Below are 26,701 nucleotides of genomic sequence, written 5' to 3' on the forward strand. Positions count from 1 at the left end.
TAGATCCTCAACACTTGTCTCTGGTAATCATGACAGTATATGGCCCTTTTGTCCATGTGTGTCTCCCCTCTTGTCAGGTTGCATGTTAAATATTTTCCTTATCTGTCAGTGGGGAGACAGTTTTAATCTGTAGGGTAGATTGGAGTTGTCACAGGTGGAAAATAAAGTGAGGTGTTGTGCCTGTAGTACAGGTATTCACCAGGCCCGGATGGATTGTTGAGAGCTTGTTTGGTCTCTGCACAGACTTGAGTTTACAAGCTACCTACTAATCTTGGCACTTGGCATATCTGACTTCACAGCCATCACATTAGTGGAGACAAGGCTAGTCTATCAATAAGTTGGACTTATACTCACTTTAGTGGTTGTCTACACACAGTAACAGACACAGCCTCAACCAGCCCTGGTCCAATTACTGGGGGAGGGGCAATACATTTCTTACTGGGGGAGGGGCCATACATTTCTTACTAACACAGTTATTCCCGAACTACATACAGGGCTTCCCTATTGAATGTATTTACCTCCTGGAACAGTTCAAGGTCAATTACTATAACAGGAAAATCAATTCAGACCTAATGATTTGTATTTTCAAAGTGGTTCATTCTGACCTTTGTGCTTTCCTACCCTGAAATAGTTTTAGAAGTAAAAGATCAAAGGTTGATTAATGTTGATTGCATTTTTTCCTCCCTAATGACTAGAGCGGAATCCTGCAGGCTTTACTTCCCAGCATATAGGATTGTTTTCCAAGAAGAAGAGTCGGAACTCAAGTTAATCTAAATATAAATATGGTTTTGCTAAATGCCATCTGTCCAATTTGGTCAATCTCTTTTGAAATTTCACTTAGCACTGCCCTAGTTTCCACTTTTAAAACACTCCAAACCTCCAGCTTATAGCCACATACTGGTATTAATTTGTTGCTAACCTTCGTCTCTATTTGTCACTCGGATAAATTGTCTTCATCGTTTCTTATTATTCCAATTAAAAAGTATTTCTGATGTTTTGTGAAGTTTAATAACAATTAGGGATGTTTCAGATTGTAGCAGTGATTTGTAACTTGTATTTTGTCATTGACATTTATATCTAACTGAGTTACAAAATCCTTAGGAAGTTATACCCAACATGGCTGACGTTATATGACCTTTGGCTGTGACTATGACCTTTGCTGTCTGTTAACCTATAAAAGTCTTATGTGCACTTTATGAAATGAATTGTCTTTTTGCTTGATTTCTCCTGACAAATGATGCATGATGTGTTTTATGTAAAATAACAATTTTCTCTGATTAAGCACTCAAGCTTTTTATGGTTATTTGACTCTGGCTTCAGGTTGTAGTTTAACAAAGAAGATCAATCAGCCGTGAAATAAATGTTTAGTGTTTCCATTACATAGGTTGTTGTTGTTCCATGAGAGGATTGAAGTAAAAGCTCCAGGGCAGGTATCTGAAGAAAAAATATATCCTTCGATAGTGTCATATACTTTACAGGCTTTAAGGAACCATAACCACTGTCTGGGGTATTTTACAGAGTGCTTAAAGGTGAAGGCCATTGGGCATTTTATGAAAGAAAGGTTAAGATAATTAGGTATATGTATGCTAGACAAGGTGAAGGTCAGTGGTATATCTGTACAGGACAAGGTATAAGTCAGTAGATATATTTGTACAAGACAAGGTGAAGGTCACTGGAGAAATTTGTACAAGAGGAATCAAATCTTAGGTATATTTGTGAGTTAAGATTGATGTCGGGCCAATAGATATATTTGTGAGTTAAGATTGATATCAGGCCAATAGGTATATTGTGAGTTAAGATTGATGTCGGGCCAATAGGTATATTGTGAGTTAAGATTGATATCGAGCCAATAGGTATATTTGTGAGTTAAGATTGATATCGGGCCAATAGGTATATTTATGAGTTAAGATTGATATCGGGCCAATAGGTATATTTGTGAGTTAAGATTGATATCGGGCCAATAGGTATATTTGTGAGTTAAGATTGATATCGGGCCAATAGGTATATTGTGAGTTAAGATTGATATCAGGCCAATAGGTATATTTGTGAGTTTAGATTGATATCGAGCCAATAGGTATATTTGTGAGTTAAGATTGATGTCGGGCCAATAGGTATATTTGTGAGTAAAGATTGATATCAGGCCAATAGGTATATTTGTGAGTTAAGATTGATATCAGGCCAATAGGTATATTTGTGAGTTAAGATTGATATTGGGCCAATAGGTATATTTGTGAGTTAAGATTGATATCAGGCCAACAGGTATATATGCATGACACAGCTATATAAGATTAAAGTTTTGTAAAAGAGTAATTTTACTCCTCTATAAGTCAGAAATTGATACCTTTGCATGTTAAAACTTGTCAGATATAACGCCAATAAATGAGAGTAGAACATGATATACTTAGTAGTTGTATCACTCACCAAGGAGCATACCAAAGTCGAGGTAGGAGTACAAGACCCCTAGGTTAGGTGATGGATTGGCTGTAGGCTACCTAATATTTATCCTGAATGTTATCTGTTATACAAGTAATTTAACACAAGTCCTAGCTACAGTACTAACAGTATATATTGGTGTAGTTTTCTACTCCTCTCACAGAATTTAAATTGTAACTGTATTGTTTTATCTCGATTGAATCTCACTTGTGTTAAATTTATGTGGAGTGATTTTTTTCCATACTAAATTAATTGCTAGATTCACAACCATCAGCAAAATTTAAAATCTGAAAAATAAATTAAAAATTTCTCAACCACTAGATTTGATTATTTAATGGTGCCACCTCTAAGATTGGCATACTCTTTTCCATTTCTTATTTATGCTTTTTAAAATCTAGCTCTAAGTAAAAATACTGAGTGTGTACATGTATTATAATGAAATTTTTACTTTGATTTAATTTCGTTGATTGCTGATGATTACAGGGTAATACTAATGTTGTGAATTGAAGTGTTATTTCAAAATAATTGCATTTTGCTTGTTGCAGTATAAATCATTCAATTAGGATTGTTGGGTTGATAATGAACTTGTATTGAATGTAATAACCATGTACACGACTAGGGCACTAATGGTGAATTACACAGATTACTATCACAACCCACCAAAGCTTGGTTAGCTTGAGGCTCTAAAGGATTAAATATGATACAGAAATGGGGCCTTGTGGTGAATTACACCAAAACCTGTCACAATATACACAAGTGGGGCCTTGTGAATTACACAAAAACCTGTCACAATATACAGAAGTGGGGCCTGGTGAATTACACAAAAAACTGTCATAGTGTAAGGAAGTGGGATCTCTGTGATGAATTACATGAAATACTTTACAATATACAGAAGTGGGGCCTCCATGGTGAATTACACAAAGATACTGTTACAATGTAAGGAAGTGGGATCTCTGTGATGAATTACATGAAATACTTCACAATATACAGAAGTGGGTCCTCCATGGTGAATTATGCAAAATACTTCCAAAATATACAGAAGTTGGGCATCCATTGTGACTTGCACAGAAATAATGTAACATTATACAGTAATGGAGCCTTTGTGGTGAATTGGGGGAAAAAACCCCAAAAACTCATAATATACTGGATTGGGGCCGAGGTGCATGGTGAATTACACAGAATTACTGTTGATTATTCTAAACTGTTAATTAGGTTACAGTCATATATAGGAGAAAGTCAATTTTGCAATGTTCATTAGTGGGGCCTTAATACTTCCTATTATACAATTTTTTGTGATTTACATAGAGGGTCTGCAGTGGACAAGTGGTTAAGTTGTCCCGACACTTTACCACTAGCCCTTCACCTCTGGGTTGCGAGTTCGAAACCCACGTTGGGCAGTTACCAGGTACTGACCGTAGGCCGTCCTTAAATGACTCTGGTTGTTAAACAAAATAGACCAAACCAAATTACACAGAATTACTATTGCATATATCACCTAAATTGATTTACTGATTGATATCAATTCAAGGAAATTATAAGCTAGCCTGAACAACTATTGTGAATTTAATCAGTTTTCAAATTGTATATTAGAAATCGAGTTAGTGTTAAGCTAGTCCCTAAACTACTGCCACTGTAATTATGGAGATGATATACGATTGACTTTCCTTTGTTGTAATTGCCGAAGCCACGGCCTGATAAAGGACATCTTTTATAGCACCAGATGTGCCATGATATATTAATGCAATCTGTAGTGGTGAGGTGCCATGCTAGTCAGATTGGGTCTAGGTGTGTGTCTGTGGCATGTTGATTACATGGCCGTAAAACACAAGACAACCAGACAGGGCAACAATCTAGTCCTGGATTGCATGTGTGCACGTAAGGTTGCGATTGGCAGTGGTGACATAAAAGAAAATACATATAGAAATAAATATCATATAAACATGTTGAATTATATTAAATTATTGAATATAGAGACATGTTGAATTAATATAAATTATTGACTTTACAAACATGTTGAATTACAATAAATCATTCACTTTACAAATATGTTGAATTATATAATTACAATAAATCATTGACTTTAAAAACATGTTGAATTACAAAAAATCATTGACTTTATATATAAATATATATATATATGATGTATAACAACATGTTTAAATGTGAGGGTATTAAAAGCATATAAAAATGATGAAAATACAAAAAAATCTGGTAAAAAAATAATGTCACAATATCAAATGAAATGAAAACATTGTGACAGTATATTGGAGTATAGTACAGACAACACTGATTTAGTGGAACTGGACTCGGTTGAACGCTGGTGGCTAAAATGGTTAGAGCATTCGTCTAGAGTTCGGAGGTCCTGGGTTCGAGTCCTGGCCTTGTCATTGCATCTTCCAATCCTGTCACATTTCGGGCCCAACTAAATACCCATAGAAGGTCGTATTGGGTCTTATATAATCATTGGGGTCAAAGATTTTGTTGGAGGAAGGAATGTAGCGAAACTGAACTCAGCACTGGTGGCTAGGTGGCTAAAATTGTTACAGCATTCGTCTAGAATTTAGAGGTTCTGGGTTCGAGTCCTGGGTTCGAGTCCTGGTCTGGTCATTGTGTGTTTCCTCTCCTGTTACAATTCACGCCCATCTAAATACTCACGGAAGATGGTATTAGGTCTTGTTTTTGTCTTTGGGGGCAAAGATTTTATTGAATGTAGCGGAACTGAACTGGGCTGAAAACCGTTAGCCTAAAAATTTGGTCCATGAAGTTAAGAAACACATAAATATTAATGGAGAAATAAACACTGATTAAGACTGTCATTATATTGTACTGTCATTAGCCAGCACAGAATGTTTGATTCCCACAGGTAGGTTGGTTGTTAGGTTAATTAAAGCAAGGGAATCACAGGTAGATAAATGTATAAAAGCAGCAAAGATCAATTTGTTATTTGACATCAATAGAAGTAATTTTGAAATTTAGATATCCTCTTATAGCCAGATTGTGAAATTTTGATGTGTTGAAATTCAGTTGTTTCATTTTATATCAAACTTGCTAAAAGTTTGACCCACAGAAAATAACTGGCTATACAGTATATGTAACATGTTTACATAAGTTTAAAATACTTTTTAATGTTGAAAGATAATGAATTAGAAGAATAGAAGAATTCAATAAGGAATTAGAAGAATTCAATAAGGAATTAGAAGAATTCAATAAGGAATTAGAAGAATTCAATAAGGAATTAGAAGAATTCAATAATGAATTAGAAGAATTCAATAATGAATTAGAGAATTAGAAAAATTCAATAATGAATTAGAGAATTAGAAGAATTCAATAATGAATTAGAAGAATTCAAAGAGTTTGAAGAATTTAAAGAGATCAATATAAATGTGTGTAAAAGAATGGACAATGTATCAAATATACTTAACATATATCAGAATACTCGGTAATCTTTAAAACAAGCCAAATCTTCCTTGTGACCAGCGTCTGGTCAGTTGACATATACACATGGTGTGTAAATGATATTTAGATTCCTATTTACTTAAGTCCTGAACCACACAAAACACCCAAGAGCCACATTTAATCCGTATCAATACCACTGGCCATGTTTTATACAATTCATTTGAGGTGATATTTATATGCCAGTGAAGACATTGATCGGTAGTAATTTGATTTGAGGGCATCTGTCTGTTCTCCTTATACAAGAGTGACTGACCCTTGCTAGTCCATACAATATGATAGGACAGCTGCTGAGGTGGACGAATCGGAATAAAACATAGGCTATATAGAACGCTGCTGACCAGCTGTACAAGACGCTGCTGACCAGCTTTATAAAACACACCACTGACCAGCTGTACAAGACACTTCTGACCAGCTGTACAAGACACTTCTGACCAGCTTTACAATTAAGATACTACTGACCAGCTTTACAAGACACCACTGACCAGCTGTACAAGACACTGCTGACCAGCTTTATAAAACACACGACTGACCAGCTTTATAAAACACACGACTGACCAGCTTTACAAGACACTTCTGACCAGCTTTGCAAGACACTGCTGACCAGCTTTACAAGACACTTCTAACCAGCTTTGCAAGACACTTCTGACAAGCTTTACAAGACACTTCTGACCAGCTTTACAAGATACCACTGACCATCTTTACAAGACACTTCTGACCAGCTTTATAAGACACTACTGACCAGCTTCACAAGACACTGCTGACCAGCTTTACAAGACACTACTGACCAGCTTTACAAGACACTTCTGACCAGCTTTACAAGACACTACTGACCAGCTTTACAAGACACTTCTGACCAGCTTTACAAGACACCACTGACCAGCTTTACAAGACACTGCTGACCAGCTTTACAAGACACTTCTGACCAGCTTTACAATACACTACTGAACAGCTTTACAAGACACTACTGACCAGCTGTACAAGACACTACTGACCAGCTTTACAAGACACTACTGACCAGCTGTACAAGACACTACTGACCGGCTTTACAAGACACTGCTGACCCGCTGTATAAGACACTACTGACCAGCTTTACAAGACACTGCTGACCAGCTTTACAAGACACTGCTGACTAAATTTACAAGACATTGCTGACCTGCATACATGACGTACAGAAGTTAGCAGTTAAGTCTAAACGATTTGTATTCCATGCATTACCTGCCAAACTGACAGATATTCCGATTACAATGGCTGGTGACTTTGGCTTGTCACTGATGTCCAGTAATAGCCCTGGTGTTGTTGATCCGAACCTAATCCACCGATAAGGCTAGATCAGTACACCAATTAAAGCTCAAGGCCACAAGAACTGATATGTCAGAATGTATCCCTAGATATGTTTGACAACTGTGAAAAGTCATTGATATTACATTATACATGGGAATTAGACATGTGTGTCTACATATTTTGTCTAACTAGAGACCAACAAAGGGGGTGGGGATGGGACACTGGAATCAGGTTGTCTAGCTGTCCGTTCATCTGTCTCTCTGTAGACAGAATCCTATTCATTGACTCAGAAACTACGTTGATAGAGACAACTCGTCAAACTCATCACTATGTTGTTATAGTCAACACTGACGAGTTGTTCATCTGTATCCATTGTTTTGTGTTATATCCACTTCTCTTTGTCCAAAGACAGAATCTTGATTTCATTGATATTGGTGAGTCTTAAAACTGGTTGAATATGCTTCAACTGTAGGTCATGTCTTGTTCAATCTTGGGAAAATATTGTACAGGTAGTGTAAGTATGTACAACCAGACTAAACCTTTCACAACTAGACTCAACTAGGTTAAGTAATGTGGATTTATGGTAAATCATGTATCACGATGGTAAATCTTGTGTAACTATGGTAAATCTTGTATAACTGGGGTAAATCTTGTATAGCTATGGTAAATCTTGTGTAACTATGGTAAATCTTGTATAACTATGGTAAATTTTGTATAACTGGGGTAAATCTTGTATAACTATGGTAAATCTTGTGTAACTATGGTAAATCGTGTATCACTATGGTAATCTTGTATAACTATGGTAAATCGTGTATAACTATGGTAAATCATGTATAGCTATTGTTACACTAAATCTTGTATAATTATGGGATATCTTGTACAACTAGTGTAAGTCTTGTACAAATATAAAAAGTATTTCATTACTAGGGGATGTTTTGTACCAGTACATGTTTTACAACCAGAAATCACCTGCAATTTGAATTCAATCTTATACAACAAATGTAAATCTATATATGTGGGTGTGTCATACCAGCTGATCTTGAAATATCATTTGTGTTCTCTTATCATTGTTTGTTGGGTCTTTGGTCTGGTATTACCAAGATTCTAAACAACCAGTCAGTTGTTATTTGTGAAAAGCCGCCATGAATTCTAATGAAGTGCTGGAGGAGGACACACAATGCCCAATAAAACAGGAGCTTTGTAGCACAGATGGCTGTTTTAACTGTGAGCTCTCAAGGCTTATAAGTGGGCACATGTCTCTAAGCCCTTCTAACCTAGCTACAGTTAGCTGTATTATTAACTCCTAAAATCAATTCTAGAGACACAATTACCCTTTGACCTTTCAATTTTTTTTTTCAGCAAATAGTCCTTCTACATTACTAGAAGGTTTTGCTGGGCAAGTGACCTCGTAATGATTCAAATGAAAAAGATTTAATCAATTCGTGTTCGTAAAAAATGGCCTTGCTTCTGGTTTTAACAATTTGATGACACCGTATCTCTGTCGTAATGACTTTCAATCTGCATTCTGTCTCTAGGGCCGTATCAATGTTGCTGTAGTCTGATAGAGCCAAGTGAGGATGGGTATATGAAATCAATATCCAATAGTTATTGTGTTATTATTTGGTAACTATAGCAAAACTTAATTTTCTATGACATTGTTTCATGGAGATTTCCTGTGATATAGAGAACAGTCATGTTTCTTTCCTTTTCACATTTCAGTTTCTTGATTGAGTTTCTGTAATATAGGAATAAAATTACCCATGTTGATGATTTTCTGGTACAGTGAAACCTGACTTTACCAACCACAGACATTAACAACATCCTATAACATCTGACCATATCCATCGGAACAGCGACATGCTCCACTGTTGTTGCCGAAAGAGACTTTACTGACACACTGTCATATCCAACATATTTGCTCATTCTAAAGGTGTGTCGGTAAAGTCAGGTTTCACAGACTTAGATTTTACGTAATAGCTCATTGCAGAAGGAATGTATGATGTTACAGTGAAACCTGACTTTACTGACCACTGACTTTAATGACACCTGTAACATCTGACCATATCCAATGGAACAACGACATGCTCTACTGTCATTGTCAACAATGATTTGACCGACACACTGACATTGTCAACAATGACTTTACCGACACACTGTCATTGTCAACAATGACTACCGACACACTGTCATTGTCAACAATGACTACCGACACACTGACATTGTCAACAATGATTTTACCGACACACTCTCATTGTAAACAATGACTTTACCGACACACTGTCGTTTATGACAAAATGTCTCAGTCCCGCCGTGTATCGGTAAAGTCAGGTTTCACTGTACATTTGGTTTAGACTTATTGGGTTGATGTCCTGTGATATTACCGTATTTATCCTTTAGTACCCCCCTCCTCGTGTAAAACTTTAGTGATGGGGAGGGTTTATTTGTGAGCCACTTGACAAAGTGATTCTGTACAAAATAAAAAGTTGACTTATTTGTAGTGAGGGGCTTGTTTTGCTTATTAGTATAGTATGTTTTTTCTGTGGCATTAGAATAAAGCCTTTTTATGAAAATTTTCTTTTAGATTGGAATGCAATCATCCCTGGTACTCTTAAATGTTACGGCTAGTGACCAATTTCATTGGAACCATCATGACTATTGTGAAGTGCTTATTGCATTTTATATTATTGCGATGTAACCTCGTATTAAAAGACATTTATTTTTCCTGGCCATGGTGACCGAGTGGTTAAGGTGTCATGACACTTTATCACTAGCTCTCTACCTCTGGATTGCAAGTTCAATACCAGCGTGGGGCAGTTGCCTAGTACTTGACCGTAGGTCGGTGGTTTTTCTCCGGGTACTCCAGCTTTCCTCCACCTCCAAAACCTGGCACGTCCTTAAATGACTCTGGCTGTTAATAGGACATTAAACAAAATAAACCAAACCTTTCCTTTGTATACAAGATTTCATTTTATTCATTTCAGAATGCTGTGAAGAACTCTATGAACCTCAAATCCAACGACAAGAAAGACATGTGTAACTCGCAGAACAAAGAACGAGACAAAGAGAAAAACAATCGTGTAAAGAAGAAACGAGAAAAAAAATCACAGGTATTTGTCTGTTGTTGGCAGAAAACATACTTCTACAATTCATATATGTTGTATAACCTTCGCTTTATCTTTCAGACCTGTGATGAATATATAGAATTAGAAAGTAACCAAATGTAATAATGCATTTCATAAACCGCTATATCACAGCAACACAGCCGGCTCAAAGTGGTTCATTCATTATATTATCCATGGTTATTGGGCCTTAAGCAACCAGTCTTTCTCAACTCCCTGAGGAGCATACAGCTGGAGCTGCCATTCTGGCACTAGCAGCTTACACACAACTTTTCTTGCACTGCCCTACCACATACTCATATACGACTGGAACACAAGGATACTACACAGAACCCGTGCCCGGACTTGAACTAGCGACCCTTCGGCCACATAGCCCTGCGTTATACCACTAAACCACTGTGCCTGAAATATGTTAAGTTGTAGCACTTCATTGATACAGACTGTTTTTATATCCCCATAAAAGGCAGCATGCATGGCTCAATATGTTGGGTGTCAACAGCATAACAGGAAAGTATCATATGATAACTTGGATGAAATTGTTTGATTTTTAGCCCACCATCATCAGATGGTGGGCTATTCAAATCGCCCTGCGTCCGTGGTCCGTCGTCCGTCCGTAAACAATTCTTGTTATCGCTAATCCTCAGAAAGTACTGAAGGGATCTTTCTCAAATTTCATATGTGGGTTCCCCTTGGTGCCTAGTTATGCATATTGCATTTTGAGACCAATCGTAAAACAACATGGCCGACAGGCAGCCATCTTGGATTTTGCATATTGGCATTTTGAGGACCAATCGTAAAACAACATGGCCGACAGGCAGCATCTTGGATTTGACAATTGAGTTTGTTATCGCTAATTCTGAGAAAGTACTCAAGTGATCTTCTCAAATTTCATATATATTCCCCTTGGTGCCTAGTTATGCATATTGCATTTTGAGGACCAATCGGAAAACACATGGCCGACAGGCGCCTCTTGGATTTTGACAATTGAAGTTTGTTATCGCTATTCTGAGAAGGTACTGAAGGATCTTCTCTCAAATTTCATATGTGGGTTTCCCTTGGTGCCTAGTTAGGCATATTGCATTTTGAGACCAATCGTAAAACAACATGGCCGACAGGCAGCCATCTTGGATTTTGACAATTGAAGTTTGTTATCGCTATTTCTGAGAAAGTACTCAAGGGATCTTTCTCAAATTTCATATGTAGATTCCCCTTGGTGCCTAGTTATGCATATTGCCATTTTGGAGACCAATCGGAAAACACATGGCCGACAGCAGCCATCTTGGATTTTGACAATTGAAGTTTGTTATCGCTATTTCTGAGAAGGTACTGAAGGGATCTTTCTCAAATTTCATATGTAGGTTTCCCTTAGTGCTTAGTTGTGCATATGCATTTTGAGACCAATCGGAAAACAACATGGCCGACAGGCAGCCATCTTGGATTTTGACAATTGAAGTTTGTTATCACTATTTCTGAGAAAGTACTGAAGGGATCTTTCTCAGTTTCATATGTAGATTCCCCTTGGTGCCTAGTTATGCATATTGCATTTTGAGACCAATCGAAAACCACATGGCCGACAGGTAGCCATCTTTGATTTTGACAATTGAGTTTGTTATCGCTATTTCTGAGAAAGTACTGAAGGGATCTTTCTCAAATTTCATATGTAGGTTTCCCTTGGTGCCTAGTTATGTATATTGCATTTTGAGACCAATAGGAAAACAACATGGCCGACAGGCAGCCATCTTAGATTTTGACAATTGAAGTTTGTTATCGCTATTTCTAAGAAAGTACTCAAGGGATCTTTCTCAAATTTCATATGTAGGTTTCCCTTGGTGCCTAGTTATGCATATTGCATTTTGAGGCCAATCGGAAAACAACATGGCCGACAGGCAGCCATCTTGGATTTTGACAATTGAAGTTTGTTATCGCTATTTCTGAGAAAGTACTGAAGGGATCTTTCTCAAATTTCATATGTAGATTCCCCTTGGTGCCTAGTTATGCATATTGCATTTTGAGGCCAATCGGAAAACAACATGGCCGACAGGCAGCCATCTTGGATTTTGGCAATTGAAGTTTGTTATCGCTATTTCTGAGAAAGTACTGAAGGGATCTTTCTCAAATTTCATATGTAGATTCCCCTTGGTGCCTAGTTATGCATATTGCATTTTGAGACCAATCGGAAAACAACATGGCCGACAGGTTGCCATCTTGGATTTTGTCAATTGAAGTTTGTTATCGCTATTTCTGAGAAAGAACTGAAGGGATCTTTCTCAAATTTCATATGTAGGTTTCCCTTGGTGCTTAGTTATGCATATTGCATTTTGAGACCAATCAGAAAACAACATGGCCGACAGGCAGCCATCTTGGATTTTGACAATTGAAGTTTGTTATCGCTATTTCTGAGAAAGTACTCAAGGGATCTTTCTCAAATTTCATATGTAGGTTTCCCTTGGTGCCTAGTTATGCATATTGCATTTTGAGACCTATCAGAAAACAACATGGCCGACAGGCAGCCATCTTAGATTTTGACAATTGAAGTTTGTTATCGCTATTTCTCAGAAAGTAATGAAGGGATCTTTCTCAAACATTTTTATAAGTTCCCCTTGGTCTGTAGTTCTGCATATTGCATCTTGGGACCAATAGGAAAACAACATGGCCGACAGGCAGCCATCTTGTATTTTGACAATTGAAGTTTGTTATCGCTATTTTACAGAAGGTACTGAAGGGATCTTTCTGACATGGAACCTATAAAGATCATTCAATGGTGGGCGCCAAGATCCCTCTGGGATCTCTTGTTATAAAACATTCTGGAAGGATTTATTATATATCAATACCTTCTTAAGTATGATTTTGACCCCAATTTGAAATACAATATGGCCACCAGAAGCCATCTTGAAAGTTTTAATGTGATGCTATATAATTATTCCTGAAAAGATTATTTGATTTTCATTAAATTTTTCTTCAAATAGTTGTTATAACCTACTCAAGATTAATTTTGATCCTACTCAAGATTGATTTTGATCCAGAGTTGAAATTTCTTATATTTGTCAGTTTCTGTCATTTAGTTTGATACCTTGGTTTTCCTGAGATATAAGTTGTATGTATATATATATATCCAATTTCATAGCTTTCTACAGTCGCATAACTACTTACTCAAATGAGGGAGAGGGCTTAAATTATCACAGGTCAACTAAAGAATAATTCTATCTTTTTACTGAACTGCATTAGACATGGGTGGGCTTATTACCAGGCATGAAATATTATTTGTGTTAAAACTAAACTACACTAAGAATTGCTATTGTTAAGACTGCATTTTATCTAAGGGAGAGCCATTGTATTTCATTTCATTCATTTCTAAAATCTTAGATTAGTCTCCTTAGAGGGGTATTGGAGGCACTTTAATCAATGTTTGGGAAGACATAACTGCTGACAAGAGAAATATGTTTGTTGATAAGTATAGCCCCTCCACCATGTGTGTAAAGCATAAATACCATGGAGAAGTTACTGTTGATAAGTGTGTTTTTTTTCTCCCCGGCATATATATACATCATTATGGCTGTTTTCCTCTACAACCTACACTTGTGTGTTAACAAGTGCTGGTGTTCGTCATGGCATTAAAGTACAGAGAACACCTATATGTGTCTACCTTTGTTGTCATGTGAGGCTACTACATATTCTGTTTGTTAAAGTACAAATAGCACCTAGCTATATTATTATACCATGACAAGGGTATTAACTCTTTTATCTAATTGCCTTTAACAGCTCATACATACCATTCACCTATCTCATTACAACCCTCTTCATTGTACAGAGAGACAATCTTCATCTTACTGCCTTACATCGCTACTTCTCCAAGACACTCCTCTTAAGCTACGAATTTCCAGTACGGCATCTTGGTTCAAATCATCGAGTGTTGTAATGCTCTTCAAGTTTTGAAAATAAATTTGATGTTTCCCCTTTGTATTTGTATTTTCAAGAATTTAAAACAGTTTTCAAGTGAAGTAAGCCAGTTGAATGGTGGAAGAGGCCCACTTATGTTGTTTTACTCACGCATGTAGATTGGGGAGGATAATCGGTAATGTGGTTAGAGAATGTCGGCCACAGCTTGTGGAACTACCATCTGCTGCAGTTCATATCTCTCATGTGGTTGGTTAATAACTAACAATTGTCACAGCAAGTGTATAGATTCCAAATGATGATGGAACCTTGGCAGATATACAATGTTTAGTTCTTACTTGAAATACACTGGAACTTCATTTGATAAAAATCGTCGTGCACAGAAATACAAAAACTCTTCATCAGATAAATTCCACTTTACAAAAAAAAAGAAGAAAAATATATATAATTCTGTTTAACAGATACACATGGTGTTTCATCATCACAGTTTCTACCGTGCAATGAAGTACAATGGTACTTAAAATCAGTTCTGTTATCTACTCGAAAAGATTCCACATTCTGTAAAAATTAATGATAATTGAGAGTTGCTGAGGATTCCCCAGAAAACACACCTTGATAGGTTTTGTGTTTGTTGTCTGTGTGAACAATTTGCCAAACATAAACACAAAGAACATACACTAAGTTTTATACACCACCATACTGATTCCTCATTATTTCAAACGTTTATCACACCCTGATTTTACAAACACCCATTCTACCATGATTTCAAACTTCCTATGTACCATGATTTAAAGCCATTGCATTATGTGTTTGTCACCAGTGATTCAGCATTTCTCTTAAAACCTTTACACTTCTACAGGAGGCAACCTCAAAGCATTTCTAGACATTGATTCATGTCTGTGGGCTGGGAATCTGATCTGATCGCACATAATGTCTGCCTGTTTGCTTAGTGTTGGGAGATGAGATATAATCATGTTGTAAGAGAGATATTGTTCTTAAGTTTCTGTCTAATGGTAAGTGATGGTAATAGACTTATTGGCTTTGTTTTACAACTCTAACACTGCCCTAGAGAGCTGGAGCAGACTATTCACGGAATGGATACACACAAACATTTATCTGGGATGACATTAAGTGTTTGAAAAACAATGAAATCAACTGTTTCAGCTAGCTGTAAATTCTAAATCACTTAGAAGTCAAGTTGCTTTGTATTATATGGAGGTGATGTTTCCTCTTGCTGTGGAATGACTATTATTAAGATAACCCTGATTTCACCTTGCTGTAATGTAACAGATGTTATGGGGACCCTGATTTCACCTTGCTGTAAAAAAAACTGAAATTAGGGAAATCCTTATTTCACCTTGCTGTAAAAACGCCGATATTAGGGGAACCCTTATTTAGCTTGCTGTAAAGTCACTGATGTTATGAGAATCCTGATTTCACCGTGCTGTAAAGTCACTGATATTGGGGGAACCCTGATTTCACCTTGCTGTAATGTCACTGATATTGAGGGAGTCCTGATTTACCTTGCTGTAATGTCACTGATATTGAGGGAGTCCTGATTTACCTTGCTGTAATGTCACTGATATTGAGGGAACCCTGATTTCACCTTGCTGTAATGTCACTGATATTGAGGGAACCCTGATTTCACCTTGCTGTAATGTCACTGATATTGAGGGAACCCTGATTTCACCTTGCTGTAATGTCACTGATATTGAGGGAACCCTGATTTACCTTGCTGTAATGTCACTGATATTGAGGGAGTCCTGATTTACCTTGCTGTAATGTCACTGATATTGGGGGAACCCTGATTTCACCGTGCTGTAATGTTACTGATATTGAGGGAACCCTGATTTACCTTGCTGTAAAGTCACTGATGTTGAGAGAACCCTGATTTACCTTGCTGTAATGTCACTGATATTGGGGGAATCCTGATTTCACCTTGCTGTAATGTCATTGATATTGAGGGAACCCTGATTTACCTTGCTCTAATGTCACTGATATTGAGGGAACCCTGATTTACCTTGCTGTAATGTCACTGATATTGAGGGAGTCCTGATTTACCTTGCTGTAATGTTACTGATATTGAGGGAACCCTGATTTACCTTGCTGTAATGTCACCGATATTGAGGGAGTCCTGATTTACCTTGCTGTAATGTAACTGATATTGAGGGAGTCCTGATTTACCTTGCTGTAATGTCACTGATATTGAGGGAACCCTGATTTCACCATGCTGTAATGTTACTGATATTGAGGGAACCCTGATTTACCTTGCTGTAAAGTCACTGATATTGGGGGAACCCTGATTTACCTTGCTGTAAAGTCACTGATATTGGGGGAACCCTGATTTACCTTGCTGTAAAGTCACTGATATTGAGGGAACCCTGATTTACCTTGCTGTAAAGTCACTGATATTGGGGGAACCCTGATTTACCTTGCTGTAATGTCATTGATATTGAGGGAACCCTGATTTACCTTGCTGTAAAGTCACTGATATTGAGGGAGTCCTGATTTACCTTGCTGTAATGTCATTGATATTGAGGGAACCCTGATTTACCTTGCTGTAAAGTCACTGATATTGAGGGAACCCTGATTTACCTTGCTGTAATGTCATTGATATTGAGGGAACCCTGATTTACCTTGCTGTAATGTCACTGATATTGAGGGAACCCTGATTTACCTTGCTGTAAAGTCACTGATATTGGGGGAACCCTGATTTACCTTGCTGTAAAGTCACTGATATTGAGGGAAACCTGATTTACCTTGCTGTAATGTCATTGATATTGAGGGAACCCTGATTTACCTTGCTGTAATGTCACTGATAATGAGGGAGTCCTGATTTACCGTGCTGTAATGTTACTGATATTGAGGGAACCCTGATTTACCTTGCTGTAAAGTCACTGATGTTGAGAGAACCCTGATTTACCTTGCTGTAATGTCACTGATATTGGGGGAATCCTGATTTCACCTTGCTGTAATGTCATTGATATTGAGGGAACCCTGATTTACCTTGCTCTAATGTCACTGATATTGAGGGAACCCTGATTTACCTTGCTGTAATGTCACTGATATTGAGGGAGTCCTGATTTACCTTGCTGTAATGTTACTGATATTGAGGGAACCCTGATTTACCTTGCTGTAATGTCACCGATATTGAGGGAGTCCTGATTTACCTTGCTGTAATGTAACTGATATTGAGGGAGTCCTGATTTACCTTGCTGTAATGTCACTGATATTGAGGGAACCCTGATTTCACCATGCTGTAATGTTACTGATATTGAGGGAACCCTGATTTACCTTGCTGTAAAGTCACTGATATTGGGGGAACCCTGATTTACCTTGCTGTAAAGTCACTGATATTGGGGGAACCCTGATTTACCTTGCTGTAAAGTCACTGATATTAAGGGAACCCTGATTTACCTTGCTGTAAAGTCACTGATATTGGGGGAACCCTGATTTACCTTGCTGTAATGTCATTGATATTGAGGGAACCCTGATTTACCTTGCTGTAAAGTCACTGATATTGAGGGAGTCCTGATTTACCTTGCTGTAATGTCATTGATATTGAGGGAACCCTGATTTACCTTGCTGTAAAGTCACTGATATTGAGGGAACCCTGATTTACCTTGCTGTAATGTCATTGATATTGAGGGAACCCTGATTTACCTTGCTGTAATGTCACTGATATTGAGGGAACCCTGATTTACCTTGCTGTAAAGTCACTGATATTGGGGGAACCCTGATTTACCTTGCTGTAAAGTCACTGATATTGAGGGAAACCTGATTTACCTTGCTGTAATGTCATTGATATTGAGGGAACCCTGATTTACCTTGCTGTAATGTCACTGATAATGAGGGAGTCCTGATTTACCTTGCTGTAATGTCACTGATATTGAGGGAGTCCTGATTTACCTTGCTGTAATGTCACTGATATTGAGGGAGTCCTGATTTACCTTGCTGTAATGTCACTGATATTGAGGGAACCCTGATTTCACCTTGCTGTAATGTCACTGATATTGAGGGAACCCTGATTTCACCTTGCTGTAATGTCACTGATATTGAGGGAACCCTGATTTCACCTTGCTGTAATGTCACTGATATTGAGGGAACCCTGATTTCACCTTGCTGTAATGTCACTGATATTGAGGGAACCCTGATTTACCTTGCTGTAATGTCACTGATATTGAGGGAGTCCTGATTTACCTTGCTGTAATGTCACTGATATTGAGGGAACCCTGATTTCACCTTGCTGTAATGTCACTGATATTGAGGGAACCCTGATTTACCGTGCTGTAAAGTCACTGATATTGAGGGAACCCTGATTTACCTTGCTGTAATGTCACTGATATTGAGGGAGTCCTGATTTACCTTGCTGTAATGTCACTGATATTGGGGGAACCCTGATTTACCTTGCTGTAATGTTACTGATATTGAGGGAACCCTGATTTACCTTGCTGTAATGGCACCGATATTGAGGGAGTCCTGATTTACCTTGCTGTAATGTAACTGATATTGAGGGAGTCCTGATTTACCTTGCTGTAATGTCACTGATATTGAAGGAACCCTGATTTCACCATGCTGTAATGTTACTGATATTGAGGGAACCCTGATTTACCTTGCTGTAAAGTCACTGATATTGGGGGAACCCTGATTTACCTTGCTGTAATGTCACTGATATTGAGGGAACCCTGATTTACCTTGCTGTAAAGTCACTGATATTGAGGGAACCATGATTTACCTTGCTGTAAAGTCACTGATATTGAGGGAACCCTGATTTACCTTGCTGTAATGTCATTGATATTGGGGGAACCCTGATTTACCTTGCTGTAAAGTCACTGATATTGGGGGAACCCTGATTTACCTTGCTGTTATGTCACTGATATTAAGGGAACCCTGATTTACCTTGCTGTAATGTTACTGATATTGAGGGAACCCTGATTTACCTTGCTGTAATGTCACTGATATTGAGGGAACCCTGATTTACCTTGCTGTAAAGTCACTGATATTGAGGGAACCCTGATTTACCTTGCTGTAATGTCACTGATATTGAGGGAACCCTGATTTACCGTGCTGTAAAGTCACTGATATTGAGGGGAACCCTGATTTACCTTGCTGTAATGTCACTGATATTGAGGGAACCCTGATTTACCTTGCTGTTATGTCACTGATATTGAGGGAGTCCTGATTTACCTTGCTGTAATGTCATTGATATTGGGGGAACCCTGATTTACCTCGCTGTAATGTCACTGATATTGAGGGAGTCCTGATTTACCTTGCTGTAATGTCACTAAGATTGAGGGAACCCTGATTTACCTTGCTGTAATGTCACTGATATTGAGGGAGTCCTGATTTCACCTTGCTGTAATGTCACTGATATTGAGGGAACCCTGATTTACCTTGCTGTAATGTTACTGATATTGAGGGAACCCTGATTTCACCTTGCTGTAATGTCACTGAAATTGAGGGAACCCTGATTTACCTTGCTGTAATGTCACTGATATTGAGGGAACACCAAATTCACATTAGTGTAATGTTATCTGTTATTGTTGGATGAACAATTTATACCATCATTCTTACTTTGAGTGATCAAGAATTCAAGGAAGTTGTCTAGTCATCCACCATCTCAGCCCGGGTGATTTCAAATCAATATCCTCAGTAGTCATGGCAGGCTGATTTGTCAAATCCCAACTAACTTGTTTCTTCACAGTGGATTGTATAGAGGCTGCAGACAGTCAGGAGGTGGAAGAAGGAATTGTATGGCAAGATTTGTTACAATTTTTTTCACGTTTAGAAGCAATCATTGTCATTTAGACTCTGCACATTTCTATATTTGTAAGTCTGATTCATATCCCAGGAATCCAAGTGTTTCTTTGCATAGACACATGTACTACTTGTGGGTTGTTTGCCTATTATAGAACCTACAGATCTATATTTGTAGCTGTCTAAGGCTATTTTGGGACTTATTCAATTTGTTTGCTATAAATCACAGTCTATATTTGTTTCGGCCATGTAACCGAGCTTCGTTTTAATGGATCTGAGTGACACTAAAACATTTAAAAACATGTTTTGTTTTCTATTGTCTATCAATCTTTATTCTCTAGGGTCTGGATTATTATTCCTGTCATTTCAGTGAGAATGTCTGGGTTTTTGTGACAATAGTGTTTCAATATCAAAAGTAAATACTGATATGTGTTATAATACTTATTTTACTATTACGCCAATTTTCCATAAAATAACGCTTTTGACAAGTGGTGTGAAGATTTGAAGTAAACCATTGGAAGTGATATGCCTGGCAGTATGAGTTCCTATATGCATTGCAGATTCAGTAAAAATGATTATGATATTGAGTATTTTAATTTTTTTGTTTGATAACTTCTTGTCATAATGCTTGTATAGTCTTTGAATAATTGGTACAGCTATTGATGATCTACAAATCCTCAAAAAGCAATGTATGCCTTTTAAGAAATTTTAATACGTTGAGAGCATTTTTTCACAGAACAACATAATTTTTTGAAGGGATAAGGCAACTGGTGTAATGTTATGGTAAATATATAAATAATTTTTTTTAAATATTCTTTTAAGGATGGCAGTGTAGAATATTATTTTATCCATGCGTTGTAAAAGTGGATAATTCCCTAGCCTGTAAACATTGATGCCTTCATATACAAGTCACCTGTTACTAAATACCATTGTAATTAAACTGATCGTGGCCATGCATAACTAAATTTGTAATCTGTAGTCAAGATACAACAATTATGAAGCAAATATGTTTTCCTTTAAATCCCCCAAAAAATAAGTTGAACAATTTGCTAATGCTTTTTAATTTGACAGTTTTAAGAGTAAAACTGCAATTTGTAATTTGTTTCCACCTTTTAACTGATCTTAAGATTTTTGAAACTCATTAAAACAAAAAAAAGGTTAATGATTTTGTACAAATTGATTAAAGATTGCAGATCGGACTGGATGTAATCAAGGCCCATCAACATTTGTATTCCAACAAGTTCAGCGTCTGTCAGTTAATCCATTCCCCATCTGCATTACAAATACAACATGACGGCAACATGAAACATTAACATAAACAAAATTCAACAAAAAACCATCGTTTGTAAAGTACGGATGATTCACGTTGATCAGAGGAGCGAATCTCGGGAGTAAAGTCTAATCTGTTTGCATAAAAATGATTTGTTTTAATGACAGGCCTGAACTAGTAAGAGGCGCTATATAATATCCACATCTTGTAGATTTAAGTACTACAGCAAATTAACTGGAGTGTTTAAAAGCCTAGTGATATGTCACTGTGCTCCATTTGTACCTCAATACAAAAATCAATGATGAACGCTGGTGATGAAATTGTGTCTTTCAGTGGAGCGTAAGTCTGGAGTGTGCGCTTTTTGTTATTGTATAACAAGTCACGCAGGTAAACCTGCTTGTCTGAGTAATATGCTGGCTTGAATATCCTGTGGGATATTGTAAAAGCCAAAATGTGGAAAGGCTCAACAATCTATTTTATGTTTGCATTAACTATACAGACTATATAAATACCACTGGTCTGAATATCTCCTGTAGATACAGACAATATAAATACCACTGGTCTGAATCTCTCCTGTAGATACAATATAAATAGCACTGGTCTGAATCTCTCCTGTAGATACAGACGATATAAATACCACTGGTCTGAATAAATACCACTTGTCTGAATCTCCTGTAGATACAATATCAATACCATTAGTCTGAATATCTCCTGTAGATGCAAACAATATAAATACCACTGATCTGAATATCTCCTGTAGATACAATATAAATACCACTGGAATCTCCTGTAGATACAATATAAATACCACTGGTCTAAATCTCTCCTGGGTATACAGACAATATAAATACCACTGGTCTGAATCTCTCCTGTAGATACAGACAATATAAATACCACTGGTCTGAATCTCTCCTGTAGATACAGACAATATAAATACCACTGGTCTGAATCTCTCCTGGGTATACAGACCATATAAATACCACTGGTCTGAATCTGTCCTGTAGATACAGACAATATAAATACCACTGGTCTGAATCTCTCCTGGGTATACAGACAATATAAATACCACTGGTCTGAATCTCTCCTGTAGATACAGACAATATAAATACCACTGGTCTGAATCTCTCCTGTAGATACAGACAATATAAATACTACTGGTCTGAATCTCTTGTAGATACAGACAATATCAATACCACTGGTCTGAATCTCTCCTGTAGATACAGACAATATAAATACCACTGGTCTGAATCTCTCCTGTAGATACAGACAATATAAATACCACTGGTCTGAATCTCTCCTGTAGATACAGACAATATAAATACCACTGGTCTAAATCTCTCCTGTAGATACATACAATATAAATACCACTGGTCTGAATCTCTCCTGGGTATACAGACAATATAAATACCACTGGTCTGAATCTCTCCTGTAGATACAGACAATATAAATACCACTGGTCTGAATCTCTCCTGTAGATACAATATAAATACCACTGGTCTGAATCTCTCCTGGGTATACAGACCATATAAATACCACTGGTCTGAATCTCTCCTGTAGATACAGACAATATAAATACTACTGGTCTGAATCTCTTGTAGATACAGACAATATCAATACCACTGGTCTGAATCTCTCCTGTAGATACAGACAATATAAATACCACTGGTCTGAATCTCTCCTGGGTATACAGACAATACAAATACCACTGGTCTGAATCTCTCCTGTAGATACAGACAATATAAATACCACTGGTCTGAATCTCTCCTGTAGATACAGACCATATAAATACCACTGGTCTGAATCTCTCCTGTAGATACAGACAATATAAATACCACTGGTCTGAATCTCTCCTGGGTATACAGACAATATAAATACCACTGGTCTGAATCTCTCCTGTAGATACAGACAATATAAATACCACTGGTCTGAATCTCTCCTGTAGATACAGACAATATAAATACCACTGGTCTGAATCTCTCCTGTAGATACAGACCATATAAATACCACTGGTCTGAATCTCTCCTGTAGATACAGACAATATAAATACTACTGGTCTGAATCTCTTGTAGATACAGACAATATCAATACCACTGGTCTGAATCTCTCCTGTAGATACAGACAATATAAATACCACTGGTCTGAATCTCTCCTGGGTATACAGACAATACAAATACCACTGGTCTGAATCTCTCCTGTAGATACAGACAATATAAATACCACTGGTCTGAATCTCTCCTGTAGATACAGACAATATAAATACCACTGGTCTGAATCTCTCCTGGGTATACAGACAATATAAATACCACTGGTCTGAATCTCTCCTGTAGATACAGACAATATAAATACCACTGGTCTGAATCTCTCCTGTAGATACAGACAATATAAATACCACTGGTCTGAATCTCTCCTGGGTATACAGACAATATAAATACCACTGGTCTGAATCTCTCCTGTAGATACAATATAAATACCACCTTCTGAATCTCTCCTGTAGATACAGACAATATAAATACCACTGGTCTGAATCTCTCCTGGGTATACAGACAATATAAATACCACTGGTCTGAATCTCTCCTGCGGATACAGACAATATAAATACCACTGGTCTGAATCTCTCCTGTAGATACATACAATATAAATACCACTGGTCTGAATCTCCTGTAGATACAGACAATATAAATACCACTGGTCTGAATCTCTCCTGTAGATACAGACAATATAAATACCACTGGTCTGAATCTCTCCTGTAGATACAGACAATATAAATACCACTGGTCTGAATCTCTCCTGTAGATACATACAATATAAATACCACTGGTCTGAATCTCCTGTAGATACATACAATATAAATACCACTGGTCTGAATCTCCTGTAGATACAGACAATATAAATACCACTGGTCTGAATCTCTCCTGTAGATACAGACAATATAAATACCACTGGTCTGAATCTCTCCTGTAGATACAGACAATATAAATACCACTGGTCTGAATCTTTCCTGGGTATACAGACAATATAAATACCACTGGTCTGAATCTCTCCTGTAGATACAATATAAATACCACTGGTCTGAATCTCTCCTGTAGATACAATATAAATACCACTGGTCTGAATCTCTCCTGTAGATACAGACAATATAAATACCACTGGTCTGAATCTCTCCTGTAGATACAGACAATATAAATACCACTGGTCTGAATCTCTCCTGTAGATACAGACAATATAAATACCACTGGTCTGAATCTCTCCTGTAGATACAGACAATATAAATACCACTGGTCTGAATCTCTCCTGGGTATACAGACAATATAAATACCACTGGTCTGAATCTCTCCTGTAGATACAGACAATATAAATACCACTGGTCTGAATCTCTCCTGGGTATACAGACAATATAAATACCATTGGTCTGAAATTCAGAATATTAGTATCTCAGGCCACAGCACCTGTACTTTTAACATCAATGCAGCTCTAAATTGACCACTAAAATCTAGAAAATTAAGTATTTCCTTGATTCTGTCTGAACAACAAAACTCCTCCTGATTGTTTCAAATTTTACCTTAGCCGAATGACCAGTCACCACTGATACTACACAATTCTAAACTGATTTATTATTAACATGGTTATGTTACTATTGGTATCTGTTGCTGCTTCTTCGACATCATCAATATTTGGCTAGATAGTAAATTTGAGAAATATAAGATTTGTAAATGTGATCTGGACTGAGCAAACAAACAGTCTCTTTACAAGGAAAAATACTGGTTACATACCCATTTCCTTGTACATTGGAAATATTTCCTGTTTCAGTTTACAAATTTTGTACAGATGGCTTCAGTAATATTTATTGTAGAGGAACAGATTGATGAAGTAGGAGTACGGTTTGGTATCATATTATCAGAAATGTGTAATTGTTATTGATTAAAACTCAGTCTTAAAGATTTGTTGCAGGCAAAGGTTTTTTCACAATGTTGTTATATGAAGATTAAAGGGTGTGACAGGTTTGACAGACAATTTAGTTACCATGTGTTAAGTAAGAACTGAATACCCTGAGAACCCTCTGTAGCACAGCAGGATATAGGCAAATTTTCTTCAGAGCCACCTAATTTTTCCCACCAGTTCCTTAGAGCAGAGAAAGCTGACATTGCCATAATGCCATCATTGTGACCAGTCGGTGTTGCACATCAGTTGAACACAAGGAAAATTCATCCTGTTCTCCAGGTTCGTTTTAGAATTTGAATTTATCTTCAGTAACACTTCTACCTGGCTATAGAGCTCATTAGGTAACACTTCTACCTGGCTATAGAGCTCATTAGGTAACACTCCTACCTGGCTATATAACTCAGCAGGTAACACTCCTACCTGGCCATAGAGCTCAGTAGGTAACACGCCTACCTGGCCATAGAGCTCAGTAGGTAACACTCCTACCTGGCTATAGAGCTCAGTAGGTAACACTCCTACCTGGCCATAGAGCTCGGTAGGTAACACTCCTACCTGGCTATAGAGCTCGGTAGGTAACACTCCTACCTGGCTATATAACTCAGTAGGTAACATTTCTACCTGGCTATAGAGCTCATTAGGTAACACTCCTACCTGGTCATATAGCTCAGTAGGTAACACTCCTACCTGGCCATAGAGCTCAGTAGGTAACACTCCTACCTGGCTATAGAGCTCATTAGGTAACACTCCTACCTGGCCATAGAGCTCAGTAGGTAACACTCCTACCTGGCCATAGAGCTCAGTAGGTAACACTCCTACCTGGCCATAGAGCTCAAAGGTAACACTCCTACCTGGCCATAGAGCTCAGTAGGTAACACTCCTACCTGGCTATAGAACTCGGTAGGTAACACTCCTACCTGGCTATACAGCTCAGTAGGTAACACTCCTACCTGGCTATAGAACTCGGTAGGTAACACTCCTACCTGGCTATAGAGCTCAGTAGGTAACACTCCTACCTGGATATAGAGCTCAATAAGTAACACACCTACCTGGCTATAGAGCTCAGTAGGTAACACTCCTACCTGGCCATAGAGCTCAGTAGGTAACACTCCTACCTGGCCATAGAGCTCAGTAGGTAACACTCCTACCTGACCATAGAGCTCAAAGGTTCCACTCCTACCTGGCCATAGAGCTCGAAGGTTCCACTCCTACCTGGCCATAGAGCTCAGTAGGTAACACTCCTACCTGGCCATAGAGCTCAAAGGTTCCACTCCTACCTGGCCATAGAGCTCAGTAGGTAACACTCCTACCTGGCCATAGAGATCAGTAGGTAACACTCCTACCTGGTCATAGAGCTCAGTAGGTAACACTCCTACCTGGCCATAGAGCTCAGCAGGTAACACTCCTACCTGGCCATAGAGCTCAGTAGGTAACACTCCTACCTGGCCATAGAGCTCAGTAGGTAACACTCCTACCTGGTCATAGAGCTCAGCAGGTAACACTCCTACCTGGCCATAGAGCTCAGTAGGTAACACTCCTACCTGGTCATAGAGCT

General features: G+C 37.8%; 1 protein-coding gene across 1 annotated transcript in view; it reads left to right on the forward strand.

Annotated features, from left to right (window-relative positions):
- The window catches only part of LOC117332500 (autism susceptibility gene 2 protein-like), a 250,883-nt gene that overhangs the window by 97,791 nt on the left and 126,391 nt on the right, over positions 1 to 26,701 (forward strand). The window contains exon 2 of the mRNA XM_033891431.1: positions 10,152 to 10,277. Coding sequence (XP_033747322.1) covers positions 10,152 to 10,277 — 126 coding nt within the window. The remainder of the gene's footprint in view (positions 1 to 10,151; positions 10,278 to 26,701) is intronic.

Source organism: Pecten maximus, chromosome 8 (assembly GCF_902652985.1).
Source record: "Pecten maximus chromosome 8, xPecMax1.1, whole genome shotgun sequence".
Lineage (NCBI taxonomy): Eukaryota > Metazoa > Mollusca > Bivalvia > Pectinida > Pectinidae > Pecten > Pecten maximus.